This window comes from Psittacula echo (assembly GCF_963264785.1).
Source record: "Psittacula echo genome assembly, chromosome: 13".
Classification (NCBI taxonomy): Eukaryota; Metazoa; Chordata; class Aves; order Psittaciformes; family Psittacidae; genus Psittacula; species Psittacula echo.
In genome coordinates, this window is record NC_137749.1 from 10910154 (window position 1) to 10937444 (window position 27291).

General features: G+C 43.9%; 2 protein-coding genes across 3 annotated transcripts; one reads left to right on the forward strand and one right to left on the reverse strand.

Annotated features, from left to right (window-relative positions):
- The first annotated feature begins 226 nt into the window (after positions 1-226).
- On the forward strand, positions 227-26561 carry LOC308226874 (protein CUSTOS). Its single transcript, XM_080628969.1, is given in 10 exon segments — positions 227-384; positions 807-858; positions 1632-1730; positions 2393-2466; positions 2769-2859; positions 3240-3519; positions 3521-3988; positions 10574-10740; positions 17875-18056; positions 24179-26561. Coding segments are annotated over 7 exon segments (786 nt in total). The 5' UTR covers positions 227-242; the 3' UTR covers positions 3569-3988; positions 10574-10740; positions 17875-18056; positions 24179-26561.
- HNF1A (HNF1 homeobox A) lies at positions 6464-22774 on the reverse strand (the record flags this gene model as incomplete). Of its 2 annotated transcripts, none has more annotated exons than XM_080628968.1 (10): positions 22243-22774; positions 14529-14728; positions 12962-13148; positions 12408-12646; positions 11449-11606; positions 9507-9708; positions 8008-8199; positions 7614-7735; positions 7177-7318; positions 6464-6591 (listed from the first exon to the last, which is right to left on the reverse strand). In XM_080628968.1, exons 1-10 carry the CDS (start codon positions 22566-22568, stop codon positions 6464-6466), a joined length of 1896 nt encoding a protein of 631 aa, XP_080485094.1. In that variant the 5' UTR covers positions 22569-22774. The 2 variants fall into 2 exon arrangements, with proteins under 2 accessions (XP_080485094.1, XP_080485093.1); XM_080628967.1 differs by having other exon boundaries at positions 11449-11667; positions 12388-12646.
- Positions 26562-27291: the final 730 nt, after the last annotated feature.

The window sequence follows — 27291 nt, forward strand, 5'->3', positions numbered from 1 at the left end:
GGAGCCTTCCGTTCCCACATTCCTGGGGGGGTTGAGAAGACCTGGCCTGCAGCCCACAGAGCTTTCCTGTGAGCGCAGCCATCTCGCTGCCTGCTTTACGAAGAAGTGCAGAAGCCGCTCAGTAGGACCGGGAAGAGTCGCAGACATCTTGTCGGAGGCTGCCCCGATGGACTACAGCCCCCAGCGTGCCCCGCGGCCAGACGACGGCACCCAGCGTGCCCCGCGGCCGTCGCGCCTTCAAGATGGCGGCGCCCAGGGGTGGCTCGGGCTTGGACGCGGATTCGGACTCGGACAGCAGCGGCGAGGCGGCGGCGCGGTTCCGGGAGGCTGCTTGGGACTGCGCTGCGCAGGCGGCGGTGTCGGTGCGGGCGGAGCCGCGCGGTGGTGAGGGTTGGCGGCCAGCGGAGCTCTGCTGTCCCGCCGGCGTGTCCTGCTCTCCTTTCCTTCCCCGCCTGTCAGGGCCGGGCCCCTCCGCAGCTCCTCCTGCCCCGGGGTTGTCCTGGGGGAGCAGTGATCAGGCGAGGCACCTCTGCTGCTGTGCCGAAAGCGCCAGCGCACAAGGGAGGCGAGAGGGGCCCTCAGAAGGGGACCCGGCCCGGCGATGCGCGGCCTCCTGCCGGGTTAGAGCCCCAGCCCCTTCCCAGGAAGATGTCTGCTACAGCCTGACCGGTGGGAAGTTTCCCTTTCCATCGTAACTGATTTACCACAGTGATTTTTGTGCTATAAAGTCACATGTGCCAGAAAGGGGTTTAAAGAGGTCTTGGCCCCTGGTCTTTTAAACTTGCCTTTAATTCTTCCTTTGTCAGGTGGCTTTAAAAGGGATCGGTTACAGCGACAGCCGGCTCAGCCTAGCCTAAGGTATTTTTACTCCTGCTTTCAGGCTTATGTTTCACTGCAGAAAAGGTTAATCTATGTTGTATTTGTGCTTCTTACAGTTAACACGTTGGGATACTTAGTGCTGTTTTGGGAATTAATCCAACCAGAATCTGAAATTATGCTTGAATCTTATAGTTGTTAATAGCAGGGGAATACAGAACTGCTGTCAGTTACAGCATTAGTTCCAGCTGTCAGAAATCTCCCAACTCTGCAAGCATCCCATGAAGGAATTAGAACAGCTACAGATACAAAAAATGCTTTTCTTTGAGAAACATTGCATTTGCAAAGCAAGCACTCGTCAGCTGGAAAGTAGCTGCTTAACCAGGAACCTTGGAGCAGAGGTGCTGCTGTCCTGTCTAAGTCAGCAGCACTTCTGTAAGCTCAGTTTCAAAGGCTGTCAGCCAGGCAGCTTAACAAAACCCAGGAGAGAGTTCATAGTTGTATGAATTATGGCCACATACACAGGAACTACATGCAAGAGAAGGAATGCCCTGACATGATTTATTCGCTTTTGTTGGCTCTTTCAATGAGAAAAGTCATCCAACTGTGATAGAGATGGGTAAATAACGTTTAGCTCTCTTGGAAACTGAACTGTTACTACTGAGCTATTTCCCATCTTTCTTAGCAGTCTCCTCTATTACATATGAATTAATTACTAGAGGGTAAGAAATTTTCCATCCCTTATTTCCTGTTTGGGTGATAGCCCAGATGTTCTTTGCCTTGAAAGAGATAATCATTATTCTTATTTTAAACAGGCATGAGTTGAACGGTCATGAAGAGGATGGAAATGAGCTACAGACAACACCAGAGTTCAGAGCACATGTAGCAAAGAAACTGGGAGCAATGCTAGACAGGTATTGGTATGTGACACTGAGTGACCACGATCTGTGGGCCAGCTACACTGATGGTTTTGTGTGCTAAACCCAGGAAATTAAAGATCTGAGTGCAGCCTGGATATTGAGGAGAAACTCTCTTGTTTTCTTTTTAATTCTTGTATTTAATGCAGATTTCCAATATTCTGTGCACTAACCTGGCCCATGTGCTGTGCCCCCCTGGTAGAAGACTCCCACTGCCTGTCTCTGTTTGCCTCTGCAGTGAGTGTGTTGTAGGGAGGAAAAGGCAGAATTTGGGTGCCTTAGCATTTGCATCATGTAAAGGCTGTGTGAGAATCTTCAATTTATTCTTATGACCTAAACCAATCCCTCAGTCAGGCTTGCGCTGGCACTATGCCTCAGACTGGGCTGCCACTGTCTTTACTGTGTCAGCATGGGCCTGGAGAACTAGAATTCCTGGTGTTTAATGTTGGCTTTAGAAACGCTGCTCTTAAGTCATTCCTGTGGCATGTGTTGCTCAGGAGAGAAGGAATGATCTGCCCTGAAAGCAGGGAAGTGGGACAGCTTCACTTCTTAATTAAAAAGTAAGATGCTGCTCCCTATAGGCCTGTTTCCTGGAAATACCCAACTTTAGCTCAGTTTGCACAAACCTGTCCAAGGCCTGACTGGGGTTTTCTGTTTAGTTTCATCACTGTCCTGAAGGACTCGTCAGGACCTTCACAAACGTCTGGGCAACAGTCTGACTCTGCAGATGACGGTGAGTTTAGTCACAGCCATTGTGGCTGGTTTGTGACATTGTTAGTTAAATAAGAGAGACAGATCCTGTCCATTAGTGGTTGTACACACATCTGCCTGATAAGCATTTGCATTCCTATTGATGTTTGTGTTACTTTGAAGCTGTGATCTCTGTGCCCTGCGTCCTCCCAGATAGTCCCAAATAATTGCTGTCAAACGCTATAGCATTACAATAGCAGCAGTGAGGCTTCCTAGGGAGATTGCTGATGATTACTTTCACTTCTGTTTTATATAATGGCTAAAATTCCCCTTTACATATTCTAGGGTTTCGCCTCTTCTCCTCCTCTGTCCCGGGAGACTGTGGGAAATCAGAGCCTTGCCCTGCAGCAAGGAAGAGACAGCCATCTAGCTCCAGGTGAGGTGGTGTCAGCTCCTTTGCTCCTGAAGTACAATTGCAGCCCGCATTTCAGAGGCAGCTGGGACTCTCACAAGGGAATAGGAAGCTGAAGAACTTGAGAAGTGTGTATTTGACTCCTCCATTTGACTAGGGCAGATTCTTCTTGTTTGGTTTTTTAGTGCTGGGGAACTAGAAGTGTTTGTGGGGCATGTCCTTTCCCCTCCTAATGTGTGTAAAGAACATGTCAGCCTTCAAACTGGTTCAATGATAACTGTAGCTATCGGAGTCCCAGAGCCACTGGGTGTTTATCAGGTGTTCTCAGATTATTCTGTCTGTGCTTTGGTTGAATTCAAGGCAAAAGTTTAATGTAATTTCCTTTCATTTTGCTGCCTTTCCAGTGAGACGGACAGTGACCAAGAGTGGCAAAGGTACCAAGAGGCTGCTGTGTCAGCCACAGACATTATGAGGCAAAGTGCTTTTCCTGCACTGTGCCAGGATTCCAGCCAGGATCAGAGTCGGGGTTATGTAGAGCACAGCCAGAAAAAAAAGAAGAAGAAAAAGAAGAAAATTAAAATTAGGGGAGAGAACAATATTCAGGAGACAATAATAGACCCAGCAGAGTGTGATCAGATCTGCAAAGATTTGCCACAGTTGGTGTGTGCAAATGGACAGCATGAGAGACAGGACTGCAGTCATCCAGAGAGCTCAGTGTTGCCAGGAGCTGTGAAGAAGAAAAAGAAGAAGAGAAAGAAAGAATGAGGCTTTTGCTCTGGAAGTGGCAGGTGAATGTGATGGATGAAGGATGCTGGGAAAAACCCCTGACAACAAGAGTTGCTGCAGATGAGGGACAATGAATTTCGAAGGTTCTGTTCTAAAAGTTCAGTGGCCTGAGAGTCTAATTGAGTAACCTCCTATGTGGTTGGTACCCCTTGGAGACGGGAACATTGTTCTCTTCGCACAGCAGTTATCTGTGCTGCTGCTTATGCGGAACTAGTGTTAAAGGATTCGATACTGTGCACAGACTTGTGTGACAGAGAGCTATAATCATAGCTGCATCCCTCCTGGTCTGTTCCTTCACATTATGAACTCAAACCTTGTGTCCTGGAGAAATCAAATGATGAATTGGATTTGGTTTACATGGCAACAGGTGATCAACTCCTTTTTCTCTTTGCCTCCTCCTAGATGCCTGCTAAGAATAGCTCCAGCCTGTGGGAGACTCATTTATCAAAAACATCCTGTCACCTATCAGGGCCCCCTTATTTTTTTTCCTGTGATCATCATAACAATCTGTTGTTGAAACCTGCCATGTCACTAATCCTTCTGTAATCTGCACCTCTCCAGGGTGCCCTGCCTGTAAGCAGAGTGTGCAGTGAACTTATTTCACCTATAGAAGTAGTTCTGTTCCAGTTGTGTCTGTTGAAGTGTCTTTTTATGTATATTTTTTTCATGGCATTTGTTGGTATTAAATTCTAATACATTATTACTTAATTCGGCAGGTTTTGTACAATAGTGGCTTTCTTGCTGTATTCAGATGGCTCCCCTAGTGGAGACAAAGGTGGCTGAAGATGCCTCTGTAGTTGCTTGGTGATCGATTCTATAGGAAGGACTTAAGCCTAAGTTAAAAGTCACTGTGTTTCAGTCTTTATTTTAGCTGATTATGACTTCTCTCAGTCTGAAATACAGTGGGGTTTGGTAGTGTTGAGTGTGGCTCTTAGTCTGTTTATACTTCAGTTCTGGTATTTCAGGAAATGACCTGCTATTGGATAAATACACTTCTGCTTTTAAGATTGTTGGGTTTCAGTAGCTCTAACTTGCCGGCCCTATTCAGGAGACCAGAAAGCCAGATTAGAGAAATCAAAATAGATGTTGCTCTTTAAGCATAGGAAAACCCAAGTTGTTTTCTTTCCTACTGTAAAATTCTTGCTGTTTTTTTACTCAAGAAAACACAGTTGGCATCCAAAACTGGCAAAGCTAAGTAGAAAATTGGCTTGTAATCTAACTGAATGTGCCAGCAGAAGTCACTTGTCTTATGGGCTGTTAAAACATCAGTGTACTGAAGCTACCACCTGGGTTTTCAAATGCATAATGGTCTAAATATTACCTTTTGACTTGCTTTATGATGATTATTTTTAAGCTAACTGGAAGTTTTATGTATTTGCAACTGATGCGCACGGGAGACTAGGAAACGATTCTAGGATGAAATTCGTCAGACTCGAGTTACTGAAAGGAGTCTTTGATGGCTGATGATATCTAGAAGAGGCTCTTATCAATAATGACTGTAATGGACAGCTGCAATTCTGAGATTTCCAGGTATGATACCTGAAGAGTTCACTGCTGGGCTTTTTCTTTAGAAATTCTCTTAACCCTTGAAGAGTCTTGAGCACGTTCTGGTCATGAGGGGTTTTCGTCTATTTTACAGGTGAAAGAATAGCTCTGGTTTGGTCACAAAGACAAAAACGTTAACTGAGGTTTTAGTTCATGTCTGGCTAGTCACGTGTTAGTGATGTGAACATTGAGAGTAAATAGAGAAGAATAATTAGAAAAGGAATTATACAAGTAGATCCATAGGGCTAAAAACCTTAACTTAGTGCAAGTAAGACTCTTAAACCCCATGGTAATTATTTGCATATCAAGAACTACAGAATATAGCCTACAGAGAAGCTAAAAATGAACTGTGCTCTTTGAAGTGAAGCTGACCTCTCTATAGAGAAACTGAAGGAATCAGTGCTCTTTGTGGAGCATTTGGACATGAATGCAGTGTCAGGAACCAGTGGAGAATGCCACCCTTGGCTCATTCAGCAAGACACACGAGAGCCCATATGGGTAATGCAAAGAACTGGAATCTCCTTGCTGCTGTTAAACTTTAATTTCTGCATTTAAAACAAAGCAGAGCTATATCAAAAATAACCAAGCCATTTCCACTAGGATAGCATGATTTTAGAGCAGGTCATTTTTAACTGAGAATGTTTGGTATCTCTGTAGTTAATTAAAGGATTTGTAGCTTGTACTCAGTGATCCAATACTGCCAGGTTTGTGCCAAGCCATTCCTGAACCTGTTTCGTGGTGATTTTCATTGCAATATCAGGAACCAGGTTCTCTCACTCTTGCCTCGAAGATACTATTATCTCATAGTTCCCATTGGTGCTTCGTTAGAACATCCCTTCTTTGGCAGCTCAGCTTTGCTCTTTCCTGCATGGCTTAGTCTGGTCTTGGCAGGTTTGTACAGATCCAGCTTGATGAAGGCTGAGCACAATGAAAATCCCATCCATGCTCTGGCATTTTTGCCATATTGCATTCAAATCCCTGTCTTGAATCCTTCTGGGGCAGGATGTCTGGTCATTTTAGGTTGGCTGTTGGGGTTTGGGTTTGCTTAGTTTTTTGGGAGGCAGTGGATTTTAGTGCCAGCATCTTTTTTCCATGGCTTCTGTCTTGAGCCTGGGACGTCTTCTCTTATGGAGGCAGCTGAATAAGTGATTTGTATGAGGCAGTAGGGGCTGGAGGTTGGCTGAGTGCAGCAGCCTTTCCTTCCCATGGAAGGCAGCGATGACAGTGATGGCAAACACAGTTGGAGCTGGACCTGACAGGTTGGTCATAGCAGTTGCCCTTGAGCTAGTTGTCATGATTACTGAGTGGAGGATGCCATCTGCGTGGAGATGAAGGTCTCGATGACATTGTGAGTGGATGGCAGCAGCTGACTGTGGCTGTTGGTGGAGTCAGAGCTTTGATACAGCACCAGGCTGCTGGAGGACACTGTTAAAGGCACAGGGAGAAGTTAAGTTCAGATTCTCACTGCAGGCCCCTTACGCGTGCACACTCACATTTCCAGCATGACTGAACTCTCCTGGCACAGGGACATAACTCCTTCTATTTTGTGTGCTGTTATGTACCTAGCTTCAGTCCACAGCTAGCCTGAAAATACTAAGGGCAACAGCCTTCAGGGAGCTCAGTGTTGAGGGTTCTAGATAATTGTTCATGTCCTAGTTCTTCTCTTAGAACTGGGAAGCTCCAACTGGAGTCTCTTCATGAGGGGTTCTTGGGCTTTTCAGCCCTAAAATAGGCCCACAAGACTGGATATTCATGGACACTGATTTTGTCAATATATTTGAGGTTAGTTTCCTCTCTAGATTTTGAAGAAGGGTCCCATTTCCAGTCTGGCCTTACACAGACTGCGCTCCGAGTCTTTTCCTTGTACCAGCATTCACACACCCCCAAGACACTGTTAGAGCCCTCTAAGAGAATCATGAGCCCCGGTTACCTTTTTCTAACTGGATTTTTAGAGTGTTGGCAAAAGAAACCAGGCAATAGGTGGGTTAAGATAGTGGCTGCTGCTCTTACCAGCAGGGCTTGAGGTGAGGCGAGGGCCTGGCTGAAGGTGCTGGATGGTTGTGTCTTGGTTCTGTAAATGTATTGTTGGAGCCTGTGACACTGGTGTGTGCATCCCAGACTCTGTGTGGGTCTCCGCCTCAGGTGTGAATGCCTAGAGAAAAGGAAGTTAAGTGCCTGGTTTCTACATCTGTTCTAACAAGCAGGAGAGGAGAGTGAGCAGGTGCTGTTTCCAAGGAGATTAAATCCTCCTTGGTGATGCAGTGAAGGGCTTACTCTAATGCCTTCAGTATCACTGCTGGTACCAGCAAGATGAGGAGATAAGAAAGATCATCCCACTGGGATCACATAGACCACACACCCAAAACATCTCTGACAAGCAAGGAGCTACCTGTAGACTGGTACAATTCTAAGGTGGGAGAGCAAAGGCATGTGCTGAAGGCCATTACCTGTTTGGTTGGTGTCAGGTTAGTCAGGGCGCTGAGATTGGCTGTATCTGTTATCACCATGGTTTGTGGCAAGAGGCCTGTATGTGTGTATTGGGCCACTTCAGACTTGGGGCCGTAGAGAGCTGTGCATGAAAGAAAACAGGATCACATGGATGCTGGAGCTTTTCATGAGACTAGTTTGGCTGAGTTGTTCTCCTCATGCATGTGGACCTGCTCTTTTGTCTCCGAAACAGAGGGAGTGGAGGGACAGGGAGATGAATGCAATAGAAAAATGTCATCATTAGAGCAACAATAATAGATGAGGAAAGTAGAGTGCTGCAAGCCAAGGACCCAGCAAATGCTCCAGAACAAACAATTTTGTTGCTTGCTTGAGCAGGTGAGCTCGCATTCTTACCGTGAGGGTTCTGTATCTGGGCCATGGTAGCCATGAAGGGGCTCTGGTTGATGTGGCTCTGGACTTGCTGCATGAGGGGCTGCTGGTAGGATGGGTGCAGCTGCTGGGAAAACTGGACGGGCTGCAGGGTAGTGAGGCTGCTCCCCATGCTGTTTATTACAGGTACACTCTGGGGCTGGGTTGAGGCCAGGCCTGAAAAACAAGGACTGATGACAATAGCATCACACACTGTGGGAGGAGTGTGGCAAGGGAGGGTAATCTGAAGTAGTCATTGTTGCAGGCCTGTTGTCACAGGATGATTTCAGATCCTGCTTTTCAGGTGTTCTGTTTGTTATCTGTGATTAAGAACAGATTTCATGCGTCTGAAAACAAAGTGGGAGTGTGCAAAATGTACAATGCAGACAGGTACGATAAAACCACCTCTGATTTCCAGTGTTTGTTCCTGTACACATCCTTGTGTACCAGTATAGGTCACTTTTACCAGTTTAGTGATAACCTGATAGGGAGTTCCACTGGGGATACTTTGCTCAGAAGTAAACTGATAGCATCATCTCAATGTCCAGATCATTTTATTCTCTTTATGAAGCTGTTGGCAACAGAGAACACTATGCTGTAGCTGTCCTGGCACATGGAATGGAGTTTAAACTCATTTTATTTGGTCTGCCCAATTACAGAATTTGGACCACTGAGAAAGAGGTAGAAGGTTTCACACATTACTGCTTATTTCCTACAACTGTCCAGACCCTGTTCCTGTAAATCAGCAAATCTCTCCAGCACTGAGGCATTTCCACCCTGTGGGAATCTCCAGTTTTTCCTTTCTTGCACAGATTTAGAATCAATATCATAATTTTGGGTATAAATGAGGAAATGGAAATTAGTTCACAGCTGTCACCTTGGACTCAAAGAAGGCCTCTTTCTTCCTGGGAAGTATAAGAGGAGAGTATACATTTTATTTGGCTTTATCTAACAAGATGTGCTTTGGCAGTAGACGTCTTGGAATGAAAAGAAATCTCCTACAGGTCCAGAAAAGCTGTCATAGTGAAAAATAGAATTAAACAGATAAGAGTAATTAATGCTGTGGATTCCAAAGGCATGCTCTGCTCTTTGCAGGAAGTACAACAGGATGCTTTGTCTTTCAAGCACAATGAACATGCTTCAATTCTCATAGTTCTAAGGAAGTATTACGTTTATATTTGGGAAGATGCAGAGCAGCAAAACAGAACATTGACACAGGAGTAAATTGCAAATGCCCCTTGCTCTTACATGGGTTTGTGTGTAACTTAATTCTAACATGAATAAGGAACACCTGTCCCTTAATTCCATTGGTACTTGCAAGTAGTGCTGCTGAAGAGCCTTAGTGTTTGTGACAATTACCCCAGGTGTGTATCAGTGCCAAATTAGTGGCTTTGTCTCTGAAAATGAGGCAGGTAATTCTATAAATTACAGGTAGCTCTTTATTTGAACCCTGATAAGCAGAGGCATTGCAGAACACTACTCACCTATCACCAGGGTTGAGGCACCTGTGTTGGTGAATGCTGGTGCTAGGGATGAGGTCTCGCCAGCTCCAATTGCCATAACACCCGGCAGCGATGCCATGATCAGGTTCTGAGTTTGCTGGCTCAGAGGATGTGGATTTTGCTCTAGGCTGTGCAGGGCAGTCAGGGTGCTGACAGGAGGGAGAGTTCCTCCAGGAGCTGAGACCTGTGTGAAAGGGGAACCATGGAAATGCCATCAGCAGAAGGTTGGGTCCCAAAGCTGGGGTAAACATCCCTCTCCCTCTGCCTGCCTGCCCTGACCCCTTGTGAATTAGAAAGACTTCACATTTGCTTGCCTGCAGTTTCCCTGTGCTCATCAGTTAACTAGCAAATGTCAGCTGACGGAATACTAAGAGTAAGTCCTTGCTGGTTTAGTTCTTTCACAGTTAGGAATGGGAAGGGTTTTACGAACAAGAACTAGATTTGTCCCCCTGCATTCTCTATAGGGCAAGTTTATCTTCTGTTCTATAACTGAGGGTAGAGGATGATGCTCAAATGAAAAGGCTCAGGTAATTTTCCATGGTAATTTGTAATTCTGTGCAGAGTTCAGCGCAGAATCCAAGAGTTCTTCTCTTGTTCACCTTTTCCTCTGAGAAATGCCTGTAATTTTCCTTCCGCGCAACAAGTGTTTCAGTGGGCAGGGAGCTTTCGACTGAGATTTGAAAAGAGTTGCTGAAAAGTTTCCTTGGACTTTTTTGTTATGCAGGAAGTTCTTCAGGCCACAGTACCTGGCAGCTCCCTGCTGTTAGAGAGGAAGAGTTCCTGGTAGATACAACAGGACTGTTCTGTGCTTGTGCCTTTTGCTGATTCAGTCTGTCCTTGAGTCACTGAGTGATTTAACTTGACTGTTTTCTCAGCCTCCAAAATGAACCACGTAGCCTGTGTCTGGGCTTTAATGGGATTTTGAGTTTGCAAGGCCTTTGAGAGACCTGTAGTTGTAGTTCTGTGGAACAGCAGAAGTCAGTCTGATAATTTGGTTGATAGAGAAAGGTCAGTGCTTTATTTTATGCTTTTTTTTTTCCTCCTCTCAGAGAAAAAGCTTTAAGAAATCTTTAGTAAGAGTGAGGACCAACAGATTAAACAGTGGGACAAGTCACCTTGATACCAGTGTTGGAAGACAGCTGTAGAAGATTTTCAGCATCTCATGAAAGACTTTTTACTTTTGTTGTCTTCAGGAAGAGACCAGAAAGCCATCAAAGTGAGTGACTGATGAGACTTAAATCATATTAATTTATAGTGAACTTAACTTTACCTCAGGCGATCATGCACTAATGCTGACTTCTACCCTTTCCCTGTAAGCAAGGGAAGATGTGCAAACTAAAAATGATCACTCATGTAGATTCCAGTGCTTCATTGCTAATTATGTGGGAAAAGGTGTAGTCAAATCTCAAAAGGAAACTTGCTTTGGGAAGGCAGATTGCTACAGTCTAGATATCCAGTATATGTGCTGCATACAGGCTGTTTGGCTTAATCTTTGCAGGTAAGATAGATGTAAGTACAGGTCTCTGTTTTGTTAATTCCATTGGTGTTTGGTCAACTATCTTGAGATGTGTAGAGTTCAAATGAAAGCTGGAGATGAGAATCTCACTGGGGAAAGGAGAACAGGGTTTCCTGGGAAGAAGGAAATTACATCCTACCTTGAGCTCCATTTTTTTCAGAATAGACTGTTCTGATTGATCATAAGGAAATGGCTCTACTTGTCCTGTGCTCTAATACCTGCCCTCACCAGCAGTCTCAGGCCTGCTTGTGTTACATGGTCAGTGCAAGGTGGCTATGTAATATTCTCCATATAAAAGTGGTTTTAAGAGTGCCCTAGGAAAAACTACTTCTGAACAGTCCATATTGTGACCACAGGCAGAGGACCTGAGGGCCTCCAGTCAACAGAACTTAAGTATACATCACTTACCAGCTTAGTGTCTGTGCTCAGTAGGTTCTGGCTGGGCTCCAGTCCAGGGGGAGAAACCTGATGAAGGATGGTTTGGGTGGTCACCATGGAGCTGTTGGCATGGTGGTTGCTGCTGGAGGACTCTGCCTCACTGGCTGGCTGCTGGTTGTACCTCACTCCTGCATCACAACAGGAGGGAAAGTGGTTGTCACAAATGAGAAACAGAAACATTGGCAAGTGCTAAATTCAGTTTCCTTTGCAGGCTTTTGCCTTTAGATGCTTGAGGCAGAGACAAGGTGGGTAATAGGGGAATGAGGAGAACAGGCATTCTTGCCACCATGACCTGGCTTTTCTCTGTAATTTGGCACAACTTCTTCCTCAAATACTGACTTTAAGGCATGGCTCTGTGTGTTGCAGGGAACAAGCAGGGTTAACTAGAAAACACCCTTCTGGATGTGGGCATAGGGAGGAGAGCCTCAGTGAGATACCTCTTCCCAAAGTGAGAGCAATTACCAGCTCTGGCCTAAGAAGCTGAAAAAGCTCTGATCATTTTGGATGGAGAACAATGTTTTCTGATGCCTGAGAACTCAGTCACAGTCTGACGGTGCTTTGTATGTATGGGAAAGAATAGGAGGTCCACACATGAGTGAAAGAATACAGAGCTGGCTTGAGACTGCAGCCAGTGGATGACCCCTTGAAAGGGGATTACTGCCTGCCAGGTGGGAGTGCAGGATGGCACAGAGTAAGTGAGGAGATTTGGTTGAGTTTTGTTACTGAACTTTGTCACCCTTGCTAATCTAGCTGCTCTGCTCACTGAGAGACATGGTCTCTCTGTCACCAATGCTCTTCCCTTGTAGCAAGTCTGGTTTTTCTATCTGTAGATTCACCTCCTAAAAGGGTGGACTTGGAAGATAGTTTTGGTGACTTGAGTTTGGGTAGGTTCACCCATTCCTCTTTCACATCTTCTGGTTGTTTCTTACCATGAACCTTGCTGGGTGAGAGAGCTGATGGTGGCTGGAGAGAGGAAGAGTTGTGAGGAGTTAGAGGGGGAGCAGAGGTGGGCTGTGGTCCACTGAAGGTGTCCATGGCCAGCTTGTGCCGGAAAGCCTCCTCCTTCCTGCGGTTGGCAAACCAGTTGTAAACTCTGACCTCTGTCACCAGGTTTGAGCCCAGTCCCTGGGCCTGAGAAGGGGAAACACCTCTCTGAATACACTCTGCTCTGTTGGGGAAAAGCACAAGAAGAGCCTTGCTGAGCCAGGCTTATTCAGAGAGACAGAGTAAGTGTGCAGCACCAAAGTGGCTGTGATCTGGCACACTGTGTGGAAGGAGCCTGCCAGGTATAGCAACACGAGACATTACTGATCCTTTGTGGACCGTGAATGCTCAGTTGTAATATTTCATTCAGATGTAGCTGGTGTCAGTGGTGAAATCCACAGCTATACCGTTAGCCTGCCTCTCATAGGCACTAGCGAACACCAAGATGAGAGAGGGCCTGCTGTGCCTCTCCTTCTCAAAGCCAGGCACCCATCTTTACCTGTTGCATTCTTCCACCAGTGCCTCTCTCTCTTCTTTGCTGGGGTTTTTCTGCCTCTCATAGGCTTGGAACAGGATCTGTTGTGAAGCAGGACCCCACTTAAAGCGGTTTCTTCTTCCCTTCTTGGTGGGCAGGTCATCTCCCATGGGCTCCTCTGTCAGGATACCCTGCCCAGCATGTGTGAATTCTGCAGGCACAAAGGGACAAGGGAATTTGCTTTCTGGAAGTGTTTCCAATAGTTCCATCTATTTGGGTACCTGTCAGGCCCAATGAGGCTTACCCTTGAAAAACATCTCACTCAAGATGGAGAGTTAAATTGAAATGGGGTGGAAATAAAGTTCCATAATCTGCTAATACTGCTAAGATGTTCCTAGCAGGCCATTTACCCATTCTTTCTCTTGCATGCATTGCGTTTCTGCTCACACCTTGGAGTAGTGAAGGCAAATGCAGCTGAATTTAGAGTAAGCATAGTCATAGAATTGTTTAGGTTAGACAAGACCTTTAAGATTGAGCCCAACCATTAACCCAGCATTGCCAAGTCCACCACTAAACCATGTCCCTAAGTGCCACGTCTACACATCCTTTTCTCCAGGCTAAACAACCCCAGTTCTCTCAGCCAGTCCTCATAAGAGGACTTGTCCTCTAGACCTTTCACCAGCTTTGCTGCTCTTCTTTGGACATGCTCCAGCAGCTCAATGTCCTTGTCCATTGTAGCTCAATGTCAATGTAGGGCCTTAAACACAGTATTTGAGGTGCAGCATCACCAGTACAGAGGGATGGTCACCTCCCTGGCCCTACTGGCCACACTGTTTCTGATACAAGCCAGGATGCTGTTGGCCTTCTGAGCACAAGCTGGCTCGCATTCAGATGGCTGTTGACCAACACCGCCAGGTTCTTTTCCGCCTGACAGCTTTCCAGCCACTCTTCCACACTCCCTTGTAGTGTTGCATTGTGTTGTCATGACCCATGACTGTAGTCTGCTTCCAAAACCATCCAAAAGCCAAATGTCTCACGTTTACTTGCACCCCACCACTACAAAATTAAGAAAGACAGATTCCGGACAGGCTACAGGCTCATTAATATAGAAGTGCATGCTGCAGGGATGGGTCCAGTGGGTGCCTGTAAGGAAGGGGCTTAGACGGCATGAGGTGATGGCCCACAGTGGTTTTTCACAGTGAATATAGCAGCCTGCTGCTTTCTGCAGCTAGAGCAACTGTTGCTGTAGCTGAAATTGCAGAAGCTTAGTTCTTGGGCAGAAATTCTCTCATTTGGCCACTGCACTGCTTTAGTCTGAAGATGGGTGTAGAACTCTAATGGCAAATGGAGAATATTAGTTTGCTTCTCTTTAGCCAAATGGTAGCTGGGGTGGGTGGCTGCAGGCTGCTTCGTGAGGGAGTGGTTTAGGTTCACCCCACCACTGGACATTGATCTAGGATTCTTTAATCCTCCTGCTAAAAGTGGCTTTTCTTTCCATTTGTCCTTGACAAAAATAGGGAGTAAGGATTAGCAAGGGAAAGCAGAGGCCTTTATGAAGCTGAGATGGGAGAGCACTTGTTGCCATACTTACGCTGGGCCACCTCTCGCTGCTTGCGGACATACCAGGTGTAGAGGGCTGCCCTTTTTTGGGTCTTCATGGGAGTGCCCTTGTTGAGGTGTTGTGAGAGGTGAGACTGGTTCAGACCAGTAGTGTCCACCACCTCACGCTGAGGGATGTTGTGCTGCTGGAGGTAGGATTTCACCATCTTTGCTACTCGCCAGGGATCCTCTCTGGAAGGAGCAGAAAACAGTTCTCAGGAGAGAGAGATCTAACACCTGCACTTGGCAAACCTGGGATCTAAGGAAGTGCGCTATTACCTCCTGGGATGTACCTTGCATGTCAGTCATCACCATTGCGTTTGGTGAGGCCAGAGTGTTGAGTGGCTGTGTAAGCTGTTCCTCAGTGTGGTACTTTGTGCAGTTCTGATTCTGCATTCAGGGTAAAATCTGCATGGTATTAGAGACGAAATGCAGAAGAGGTAGCACTAGCTTCCTTTAAACTGTCTCTGTAGGTACTTGGATCTCCCCTTAGAAGGGAGCTCTTTGGTTATCAAGGAAATTTCCCAGTACATGACCATAATATGTGCTTCTGTGCTCATTTGTATGTGGGCTCTTGGGCTGTTCTGTCTAGGCAGTTGTCATCTGTAGATGACAGGAAGTGCTGACCAGTGACATGGGCACTGAATGGAGCTCTCTGCTGGAAAATAATGTGAATATAAAGCACTTTTGCTGCTAGTGAGAAATGGTATGAGGAGGGAAGTGATGTTGCATTTTGGTATTCAGTTGGATGTTTTCTGAGTACAGAATTGACCACACTCTTCCATTTCCCTACATGACTTTTCTTCTCTATCCCCCTTTCTTTAAAGCACAGGTGCTTTAAAGTACACCTAAAGACAGGTGTACTTAATTTTCCAGGACAGATTCATTGTGATATTAGGCTGAACCCAGCTCATGCCCTGTTCTGGTCCAGGTTGGGTTGCCTTGCAGTGATTCAGGAAAAGAAAACAGGTTCTCATTATACTGTGACATGACAGCTATGTATGCATATGTACACACCAAGCCATCCAGGATTATGTTCTTGCACATCTGTTATGTTACTCAAACACACTGATTCGCATCTAGAACCACTCATATCTTATAAATACAATAAAGAACAATAGGCAAACCATTAATTCCTACAATTGCCACCCTCCTTTGCGGTAACAGCTTAGGGAGTAGACCTATTTGAGACCTGCCCACAAAACTTGAGGAGCTAATCTGATTTGGGATTTCACAGTAAATGTGAATCTCTGCTTTTTAGGATCTCTGATTAGAGTAGCCGTGAAGATTCCCAAGGAATACAGAGAAAACACAACTGTGTGTATTGATTTCGCCAGAGCTGAAAATCGCAGTAAAACTAAAGATGTGAAACCCGGCAGTGTAGATCTAAACAGTGCAGGAGCCTCTCTACCTAAAAGCCTCTAGTTCACTTTTAACAAAGAGCATCCTTCTGTGCTTTCTGTGTGAAATGTCTGGTGGAAGCGGTGTGCGTGCTGTAGGAATACACCAACACCAGCATCAAAGGAGCAACGGGGCAAAAGAAGATACTTAGGATTGTGCAGAAACTGTCACAAGAACACAGAGGTCTGAGCAACAAGCACCAAAGGTACAGGCAACGGCTGTACTGCTCATTGCTTTGTTGACTCAGGAGGTTAGCAGAGGCTGCAAAGTGATAAGGAGGACAAAGTCCACACCTGTTCTCTCAGTACAAACACCCTTATCTCTGTTCCCCTGCTGCTGTCTCCCAGTGGCTGGATAGTCCAAGGAGCAAGCTCTGCTGCAGTTAAAGTGTGACAGAAATGGTGTCAGTTACAGCCTTCTGAAGATCCTGCTTGCTTAAAATAGGAACATTTGTTCCTTTTTTATGGTGGGATGCTTGTTATAGAGGCTTCTAGGTTGTAGCTTCTTCCCTTAACCATCTTTGTCTTTCAAAAGCCTCAAATGAGCTGAACTTACAAAAGCTTATCTTTCCTAGCTGTGGTGGTGGTCTTTTTTCTTCTCCTCTTGTCTAAACCAAGGACCAATCTCCCCACTTTGTATTTGTGACAGCTGAGCCAGCACCTGCATCCTGAATTCATTACCCAATTCCTTATACAAAGGAGAAAAGGCTCTGACTTGGAACCTGCGGTCTCTCAGATTTGAGTTCTGGCTCAGATGGGAAGAGGAAGGACTGTGTTGCCACTGATGGAAACCTCTGTTACATGTGGATTTCCTTCCTGCACCCCAATCACGAGTTAATTTCATCTCCTCTTTTGAGATCCTCACTTCTTTGTGGCAGGAAGTATTTATGAGCCCGTTCTCACAATGGTTAAAGCCTTGTGTTTTTTCTGTCTTCCTTTGAGACAAAGCAGGGAGCTTTGTGAGGCAAAACAGTGCAGGGGAGCCTTAGTACAGCATGATTTCATAAGACAGTTGTACGACATCCTAGCTGCTCTGTACATAGTCAAAGCACAGGCTGCAATATCAGTGTGGCAATTCCTTTATGCCCAAGGCTACATCATAGTACAAGAGATGGCAGCTGGTCAGCTGAGCCCTTGCCTGAACCATTGCCCGCATACCTAGTTCCACCTGCAGAGCTTTCACCATTGACTAAGACATCACAAGTTGAAACCTTCACTCTTTCCCTGGCAGTGAGACTGTGATTGACTGTCAGAGGGCAGGATTTCACCCTAAACCTGGTTTCCCTGTGTGTGCACTAAAATCTCAGTTGGTTCAGTGAGTCAGAACTGCGGAAGTGGGTCTGCCTTGCTCAAACTCTCCTCTATCTCCAAGGCAGTTCTTTACCTGCTGGCTTCCCTTCCCCCCCCATGCAAGCTGCCTCCCCACTCCTTTCTTGTTCTCCAAGGTCTAATGCCTGTCTCCAAATTCTTCTTACACAGTTTTAAACTCTTCTTAAGTCTTGCTCTCCTGCTGTCAGTTGCCTATTGCCATCTGAGTGTAGCCCCTCTGCCTGGCTCATCTCAACCACAGGGGCCTGGGTCCTCTTTCCAGACCAGCTTCCCATTTTCTTAGTTCTGAGGTCACTTTTTAAGGGCGTTTTCACCTCCCTTTTGTTACCTGAACAATAAGTAACCCAGGTAGTTAGTTATAAACTCAAAGGGAACAAGAGGCTGGTTGATAATTTATAGCAACATCTCAAATTTAAATGGAAAGTAAATATCAAGTTGTTAGCATTAAAGAAAACCCATTCCAGAGGGCTGGAGATGTAACATTCAGGGGACCTTCTCCCTCCTTCACTCTTCCTGACTTTTCTCTTTTTCCTTTGTTCCTTTCTTTTCCCTCCTCTTCCTCGTTCTCTCTGTTTCTCCTTTTCTTCTTCCCTGTTCTCACATTCTCAGGCAAGAGAAGCCTTCATTTCCCTGAGGCGGGTTCTGAATTGCTGCTTTGGACCAGACCTTGCTTAAGCAGAGGTTCAGAGAAGTACTCAGGACCATCTGGCCCTTTCATGTGGAGCCTGCTAGACAACCCTCACTGATGGCAGTGCACAGCCTGGAGCCGGGCTAGGCAGAGAGCAGGCAAGGTAAGACCATCCCATCAGGGTTCCTTTCTACTGAACTTGGCCTGGTTTGCCTCATCTTGCTTTATATGTGGAAATGAAAGGGGTGTGGCAGCTTCATCTCCAGATTCCCCAACTAGAGCCATTCTAAGGGCAGGAAAAGACTGAACCTTTATCATTTTATCTTTTGTTTTCTTTTTTTTTTCCTCATGGAATACATGCTTTTATCCCTGCGTCCAGGGGAAGTCTGCTGCTTATCTCAATTTCCCTCTTTCCTAATGGAATTTCACCCCTTGCCCTACAGGTGGATTGTTGCTCTACCTCTCTCCATTTGCTGTACCTGTGATAGTGTGATCTGTCCCTTCCCCCAAGGTAGCCTCTCTCTGGGGAATGTCAGGGGATTACTCCACACAGCTCTATCTCCCTACTGAGTTAGTTATTCTTTATCACAGATGCAATTTGATTTCTGTGTGGAGCGATAGGGAAAGAATGTTTTTATTCAAAGTATACATCTATGGAAGATCAGCAAGACAGATTGAAGGACAGGAAGAAATGTTGTCAATTCCTCACTAGAGAAACCTTTGTCTGAACTATCTTTGGCATTGTTTTGTTCTGTAGGGACAAGCTCTAATCAGTCCCTACAGGTTCATCCCGTCATGGGGATGTATCTTCTCTACATCCTGTTTTACACAGCTTTGACCAGTGCTTTCCAGACTGTGGTTTCAACTTTAATAGTCCTGCAAGGACATACTTGGTCTCTTGGTGTTGCCATTTTTTTCCTTCCCAGCTCCTGGAAAGCCTGTCAATGGACACTTTCCTGATTCTACCTTACAAGTAATGGCTGCAGTTGCCACAAAGACTTTCTTGCATCACTAATAGCTGCCCACAAGTCAATCTCCGAGTTAAAATGTGATCTACAGCATTAGATCAGGAATTGTTAATGACACCAAAAGAGGCTTCTGCCTAAGGACAGAAGTGCTTCCATCTGGTTTCTGGATTTGAAATCCTTGTGTAGATGCTGACATAGCTTTGCAAGCATTGAATTTTTACTGGGAATCCCTGTGCATGGAGATTCTTGCCTTCCTTCCTTTTATCTGTGAACTGTTCTGCCTGCCTTACAATGCTTACAGTACTGTTTTTGGGACATTACCTTTAGGCATCTCTAATGGAAAGGTTTGTTCTTAAGAAACAAACAAAGTTTATTAGTAGGTAACAACTGCTTACAAGTTATTGAAGCCTGATAGTGGATCAGACGCTTTGAATAGTTTTTATTCAAAGTTTTTTATATAATAAATAATTTTTTAATTATTTATTATATATTTTAATATATATATTAATATTTATATTAATATATATTATATATTATAAATAATATATATAAATAAATATATTATTATATATTATTATATAATAATATATAAAATTATATTATATTATATATAAATATATATAATATACATAAATATAAAAATAAATAAATATATATAAATATATATATACATATATAATATATATACATATATATTTATATATAAATAAATATATATATAAATATATATAATATATATATTATAATACATTATATTATATATAAATTATATAATAATATTATTATTATATATTATATATTATATAAATATATATTATATATTATAAATATTATATATTAATATTTATATTAATATATTATAATTTTTAATATATATTTTAATTATTAATAAATTAAATATAAAATAAAATAAAATAATATAAATAAATAATATAAATAAAATAAAGTAAATATAAAATAAATTAAAATTAAATAATAATTTTTTATTTATTAATAAATAAATAAAAAATTTTAATAGTTTTTTATTCAAAGATATGCTCTCAGGCATGCAGCTGCTCTGTTTTAATATTTGACTAGAAAACTTAATCCTGTCAATACAGACTTCCTACTGTTCTCATTTTACCTTGACTGATTTTGATCTGTTACAATCCTCCATAAGTATATTCATATTTTTTTGCTGAAACTGAGGCCTCTGGTCCCTTCATACTGTCCTCAACTGCAGAAACGAATTGCTGTATCCTGTGATACGGGGGGCTGAGGAAAGACAACTCTGATGTTTCAGTCTAAAGCTTTGCAATTAAGACCCAGTATGAGGCTTTGGAGATCCTTGTTCTTGCTCAGTCCTCTCTGTGCTATCTTAGGGTTTTAGGTCATAGAATCATTCTGTACCTCAGTTCCCAGTTGTAAAATGGGAATGCCGCTCAAGTGACTGTATAGAGAGAGGTGTGAGACTGTTCATCGGAAAGCATTACTATCACAGGTTTGCAAGAGAGGTAAGACTGCTGTGGTGAGGCTGGTAGTAAGCACAGGGAAGACTGGCTGCAAGCTCCTAAAAAGGCAGGGAGGATCAGAAACCAGGATTCATGCTGGTGAGGGTGGCAGGAAGGAATTCCCTTCAACCACATATCTGTTCTTAGATCACAGCAGATGGCACCTTAATCCTGCTTCACCCATTCATTACAAAGCCAGGTGCTTCTCTTCACCTTCCATGGCTTCCTTAGTGGAGAGATACCTGATAAACCATCGGAAGTTAATGATCAAAAAGCTTATCAGGGTCTTTTCATCTATAAATTTATAAGACAAAAGAGAAATAATAAAGCCATTGGATAATTAGTAACTAGCCAGGGCCCGCCCGGTGCCACTGGGCTCAAACTACCCCAAGACCTGTACGCAGACTCAGGAAGATGAGAAGGAGACAAGGATGAGAGGAAGAAAAAGAGGGGAAGGGGGAGAGAGAATTAGCCAAGAAGAAAACAAAATGGGAGGAAGAGCAGCAGAGGCCAAAGTGAAGAGAGAAAGGAAACATGTAAAAAGAATGGAAAAGTCGTAAAGAGAAGAGAGGAGCCTAAAAGCTGTGACACAGCTGGGAGTGGGGAAGAGATGAGACACGTACTGGGCCAGAAGGAAGATGGAAATTTGGGGAATGTTTTCCCCACCCAGGTAAGAGCTGATCCCGTGGATTTTCCTCTCTTGGGTACTACTGCAGAGTCATCAACTCCCAGGCTGCCAGGGCACTTTCTTCTCTTAAGTGCTTACAGCAAATGCTAACTCTTCGTGCTGTTTATACAGCTCTGGCCTTCTGTGGTGGGGTTTGATGTTTGCTTCTTGTTGTTACATTTTCTGTTAACTTCCTTTGCATGTGCAAGGGAGTGGTCGGAAAGCCTGAGAAACTCTCTAGATGGATTTTGAGTTTAGTGCAGATTATAAGTGCAGGATGTTACTGCGTGGTGATGTCTTCAGCTTGTCATGGCAAAGTACCCACAAAACAGACGGGCAAGGATCTGGTTCTGTTGTGATAGATGGGTTGGACGGACCTGATCCTTGCTTGGACAAACCTCTTAGGTCGCCAGTGGGAATTGGATCTTAGCAAGAATTCCAAATGGGAATCCTGGTGAATGTTTTTCCGAGTCTGTTGTGAGGCTTATCGGTTCAGGCTTATTATGTTTTGATCTCAGAAATGCTTGGATACAAAGGAAAATTTGCATGGTAATAAAACCTGTCATTGTTGCTGTGGATGTACTTTGTAGTTGTGACAGGCTGTGGATGGCAGAAGTAGAGTGTTCTGCTCGGATTTTAACCTCTGCATGTATTTGGTGTGTGCTGTTTCTACAAGACAAATCCCCACTAAAGTCAGGAGAGCTTTGCACTCATGTGAATGACAAGAACAAGATCTCCTGGTTGTCTTTGGCCAATAATCTATTGCAAAAACTAGTGAAATGAACAGTATTAATTTCATTAAATAGAGCAGGGGAGCATCACAACTTGACTTTACTGTACATACTCAGGCAAATATAGCTCCAGTTAAGAGTGACCTTTTCTGATGGAATCCTCTTAAAAATATAAATCCTAAACCCTACCATTCAGTCAGAGAGATGCAAGTTATTCACGCCTCAGATTATTCTGAAGCCTGATGATATAAGCACATCAAATACGCATTCAGGCTCCATGGCTCCTTTCATGCATTTAAAGTGAGATGAAAGGAAAGTTTGAGTATTTATAAAGAATGTGGGGGTGTTGTGAGTCCTGGCAGGGATGAAGACTGCCTCCATGCAGCTAGATCAACTGTGAATACAAGGGACATAGAGTGCAAGGGGAAAGGAAAAGAGATTTAGAGGGAGAGTGTAAGAAAGCGGCAAAGAGGAGCAGCAAATCTGTCCTTACTGTAATAGTCTTTCCACCACAGCCTTCTGGTGAGCAGCCTCCTCAGGGCTCAAGTTTTCCAGCTCCTTCATTATTGGAGGGGTAAATTCCTCCCCGTCATCAGAGGTTTCATCTTCCGATAACCTGGACTCCCCCATTCCATTGGGGATGTCGGGACAGGGTTCCCCTTTCTCTGTCTGGAGGGCATTGATAGCGCGCTGACTTTCACTCTGGAGCGCGTAGGGTTCCACTTCGCTCAGCGCCTTGATGAGGGTCTCCTTGGTTAGTCCCGACTCCAGCAGCGCTCCCAGCAGCTCCACTTGAAGATGACTCAGCTTCGAGACCATGGTCTTCAGGCTGGTGTCCCTTGGATTTGAATTTCGGGTTATCCTGCTTCCAGCTTCCCTACACCATGTTCCCGAGGTGACGCGCCTGACTGTCAGGAGAGTGGGCACAGCGCAGCCTCCCGCCTCTACACCCCCCAAAAAAACCCAAAATACAAAATGGAGCCACTTCAGACCCCCCACGACTGTCCTGAGCCAGTGCTGATAAAGGGACCCTTGGCTATCTGTTTACATTGGAGCAATGTAAATTCTCCAAGGTTCATATTTATCTGTGTACTTAGCAAGTTACTGAACTTTGGACTTCAGCACTGCCGCAGCAGTTCACAAAGTACAGAGGGAGAGAGAAAGGGGGAGGGGGAAAGGGAGGGAAGCAGAAGAGAGAAGGAGAGGAAAATGAAGGGGTGGAAGGTTGGCAGCATGGAAAAGTAAGCTGTGGAAAGAAAATGAGGAAAATGAGGATGGAGAAATGTGACTTATTTGTGGGCGCATTAGTTTTAGGGGAGGCAGGAGGTGGTGGACCCAAAAGGAAAACGCGCTTTTGGCTGTGTGTGGTTCAGGCGAAGGTGCTGCCCTTGGAAGATGTAGAACCCACTCAAAGCTCTAGCAAGGGTGAGGATCAGCCAGTCTCAGCCCCTGCCAAAGGCTTTGGGCTGAAACAAAGCCACACTGGCAGCTTCATTGGCCTTTGTGCGTTCCCCCAGCACAGAAGTGTGACCCACCGCGTCTATGTGAATATTCCTAAGACTCAGAGGATGTTGCAGAGCTCCAGGTGAATCCTGTGGCAGAACATCAAGTGTTAAATGACTTTTTCACTGCTGGCTTTGGCTTGCTGGGTATCTTGATATGCGAATGCAAGTACCTCGATTATAACTTGCTGTGTTTATTGCTCAGTTGATGAGCAGAAGCAGTGTACCACATAATTTGGGGGATTACAGGACTTTTGCCCCACTGAGCTTGTGATTCAAGCATCTGATAAGGAATAGCGTGGGTTCATGCTGAAAGTCCCTGCCATGTTTCTTCTGAGGAGTGCTCTGGCCAGGCTTGTGGTTCCCATTTATTATCTACCTCCATCCCTTCTTGATACCAGCCCCGCTCTACGGTTCTGCTCCCACCTTTGGCTTGCTAGCTCAGCTGGAGTTGTTTAGTGCAGTTCTCGGGGAGTCCTTATGATTAAATTGTCTTTTCTGAATTTTCTTTGTCTGAAAACATATGAATGAGTTTATCCACTTTGAGTGGCTACATTAGAGAATAACTTGATGTGCACATGTGGACTTGACACACAAGCATCTCATGCAAATGATTCCTGTTCTTTTAAAGCTGTTGTCTCAGTAAAGGTTTCCTATCCCTCTCGATGCACACACATCAAGCCTAAGCTAAGAGCAGTAGGACTGTCCCCAAACTGGGTAAGTCTCAAGACAATGCTGCAGAGTGACCTTGGCCCCTGTTTTCCCTTTGTGGGCACCGCTAGCCGTGCTCCAGGCTCCTGTGACAACATGCTAAGTCAGCAGCTGGAGGACAAAGCTTCTTTGCAGACTGGACCCCTTCCTCCCTCCAGGCACAGCAAGCTGACCCCTCCAACCAGGGCTGTTGTTAACTGTTAGCTTTCATTTCAGATGGCGGCCCAGTACCAGCTCACCTCCCTACAGTGACTTCAAAAAGGCTCAGATGGATCCAGAAGACTTTGTGTGACTAAAAAGAAGAACATTTTGGAGTCCATGTAAAAACATTTAATGTAAGAAGTTTTCATGGGAACATTCATTGAGCTTCTAAAGGTGTTTTTTGAGTATTTAAAGAATGGTGAGGGGTTTTTTTGGCATTCCTGTCAATGTTTTGATTCCATTTCCATGCATATTATTTCTTTATTACAGTTTTTCTCATCTCTCCACCCAGGTAGACACACCAACATTACTGGCTGATAACACTAATTGTCAGTTGTAATTACACTTTCCAACCATGACATAGAGTTTCTGCATGGTACATCCTTATAATTCAAGGACTTTGCAAACAGAACAGATAGTGGGGCTCCTGCAATATGTGACAGAGGAGATTCTGTCATACTGTGTTGCTTATTTCTGCCTGTCTTTGACATGCTGATTTCTTTTACCTAAACTAAGATGGAAAATATTACTATTGCTCTTGTTCAAAAGATTGTCAAATCTATGTTCTGTAAGTATACATAATATACTTGTTGAATGCTTAAGGGGGTGTGGACACAGACCATTAAGTTTAGACAAAGAACAGTGATATTTGCCAATGGAAACTGTAAAGAGAAAAAAACATAGCAACAAATGATCTATCTGTATTGTGTGGTTTCAAGGATTCCTTATGCTCCCAGAAGTCCTGATGCTGTTGCTTCTGTTTGCCTTGATGAGCTTCAGCTGTGGAGGCTTTTAGAACAGCCTGTCTTGAAACCAGTGAACTCTGAAGTCTATAAAACCAGAAATGAACATCTGTTTGTATGTTAGGGCCTCACTGAACGTTACAACTGGATGCCATGTGGAAAATCCTTAGCAGAACATGGAAGCCTTTCAAATACTGAGGAGGAGGTAAATGTTCTCTATCACTTTATCCTGAAGGGCTTTCTGGTCTATTAGAATTGTCCATTTTAAACTGGAGGAGCCTGGACAATTAACAAATCAAGCAAACTTCCATACTTCCATCTTTATATTCACTGTAACCTGCCAGACTGTGCTAGTGAATGATTCAGCACTCCATGGAGTATTTCAGATTCTTCAGTGCAGGAGCTTTTCAGTGTTCCTTAAATGTTATAAGTTGCTAGTGGTCAGACTGAAAGTTGTGAATTAGCCAGCACCCCTACTTTATACCCTGGCACTGAGGATTGCAATACCATATTTCTCAGATTGTTACAAATGCCATGATGTGCAGTTTTGAGTAAATAAGAATAGCAGAGGCCAAGGGAGGAAGCTGCAAAGCTTTAAAAAGATATAGTTCCAGTAGCAGAGCAAGAACTAAAATTGTGCAGCGCCATAATCCAGGCAACATTCTCCCATAACTGAATTGTACTCAGGGATTTTGCCTTGAGGATGACTATTAGAAAGAAGAGGTTTTGCTTTTGCTATACCCATTTTCACCCATTACAAGTGCTCAGTATATGTTGATTTCCTTAATTGCAACAATTTGCTTGGCCATGACTCGATTCTCAAGTCACCGTGACTAATATGATAACTGTAATTGTGATAGGGGAAACTTTTGAAGACACTGAGTGATACCTGCTTGTTTTCCCCACGTTTGCAGTGTCTGGTTTTGTGTTTTTTACCCTGCAGAATTACTTGGTTTTCCTTAGGTCCAATTAATGTGGTGGTTGAGGCCTCTCAAAATCAGTGCTTCATTGGGAAGACAAAAACAGCTTTACACCACTATAAACTGGTCAGCTTAATAGCAAGCTCACTAGCAATGTTACATGAACAAAACAGTATGGATGCAGATTGGAGGAATATATCAATCAGTAATTGCAAGAAGTCTGATTTCGATTTTATTTTAGTGGCAAGTTCAATAAAGATGATTTAAACATTTTCAACTACTTTGCATTCTCTTGCACACACTTTAATACAACTTCTGTGCACTGTGGTTTTAGAATTGTTTTCTTCTCCTGAAGTAGCAGACTGATAACATTGTGTGACAGCTATCATATAAAACTGGGTTCCTGGCATTCCCCAATATCCGTACAGGGTTCATCTAATGGAATTCTATTTTATTGGTAAATAATAGTCTGTCTTGATTAACTTCCACTGTAATCCCTTCTCCCTACATGTAATAAAGTAGCTGAATTACTAATCAAGTGGGTTACTTACACTGAGAACAACTGCATGAAGTTATAAATGGGTATCCAGTAGGAACATTATTCTTATTTTAGACTTAACTGGTTTGTATTCTGCTTATTACACTAGGGTAAAACCAAAGTAATGGACAGTATAGTGCTGTAAACGTAATGGAAGGCGTGACTTCCTGTATCAACGCCATTTTTACCTTTGATGTTTCAATTTACTGAATTACATCCATTAAATGTACACAATGAAAAATCATAGCAATTTGCTGGGAAAAGCCAATGTAATATGGCTTTTTAAGGAGCACAGAGAAAAAGGAAAAAGCCTAAATATATTTATGATGAAAGTGCTAGCAGTGGGAGCCTGTATAGATCCCTGAATAGGGTGGCAAAATTGCTTTTGGCAAAAGAAACACAGAGATATGGTTCTTTTAATAATCTTTTACCATTTTACTGTTCTTCCTGCTGAGACTGCTAAATGCTTTATTGGCCTGAATGACATTAACATCTTTCCTTCCTTGAAATGTGAGAGCTATTATTGTAATGTTCACCCTTATTTCTGTCACTGGGGCAAAGCAAGCTACACAAGTCCCAAAACTGATTATTATTTGTGCATTGGGAGCTTAGTCCCAAAAGGCACACAGGAGTGTGAAAAATCTGAGGTAATTGTCATTTGTATGTTGCTTTCACAGGGCTGGATTTCAGCTATTTGTGCAAACCCCCGAGTATCTCAGTGGGAAAGGCCTCACTTGAATACATGGGTTTAATGTTTCAAATATATACTCATTTATGTTTGAATTTGGTAGGTTTTGCTGTAAATATGTGATTAGAATCGAAAATGTGATTTTACAGAGAAGGAAGCTGCTTTCTTCTTTGGTGCCTCCTTCCATATTGTCAGTAGGACAATCAGAAGCAGAACCACCAAAACTTTCAGAGCCAAGA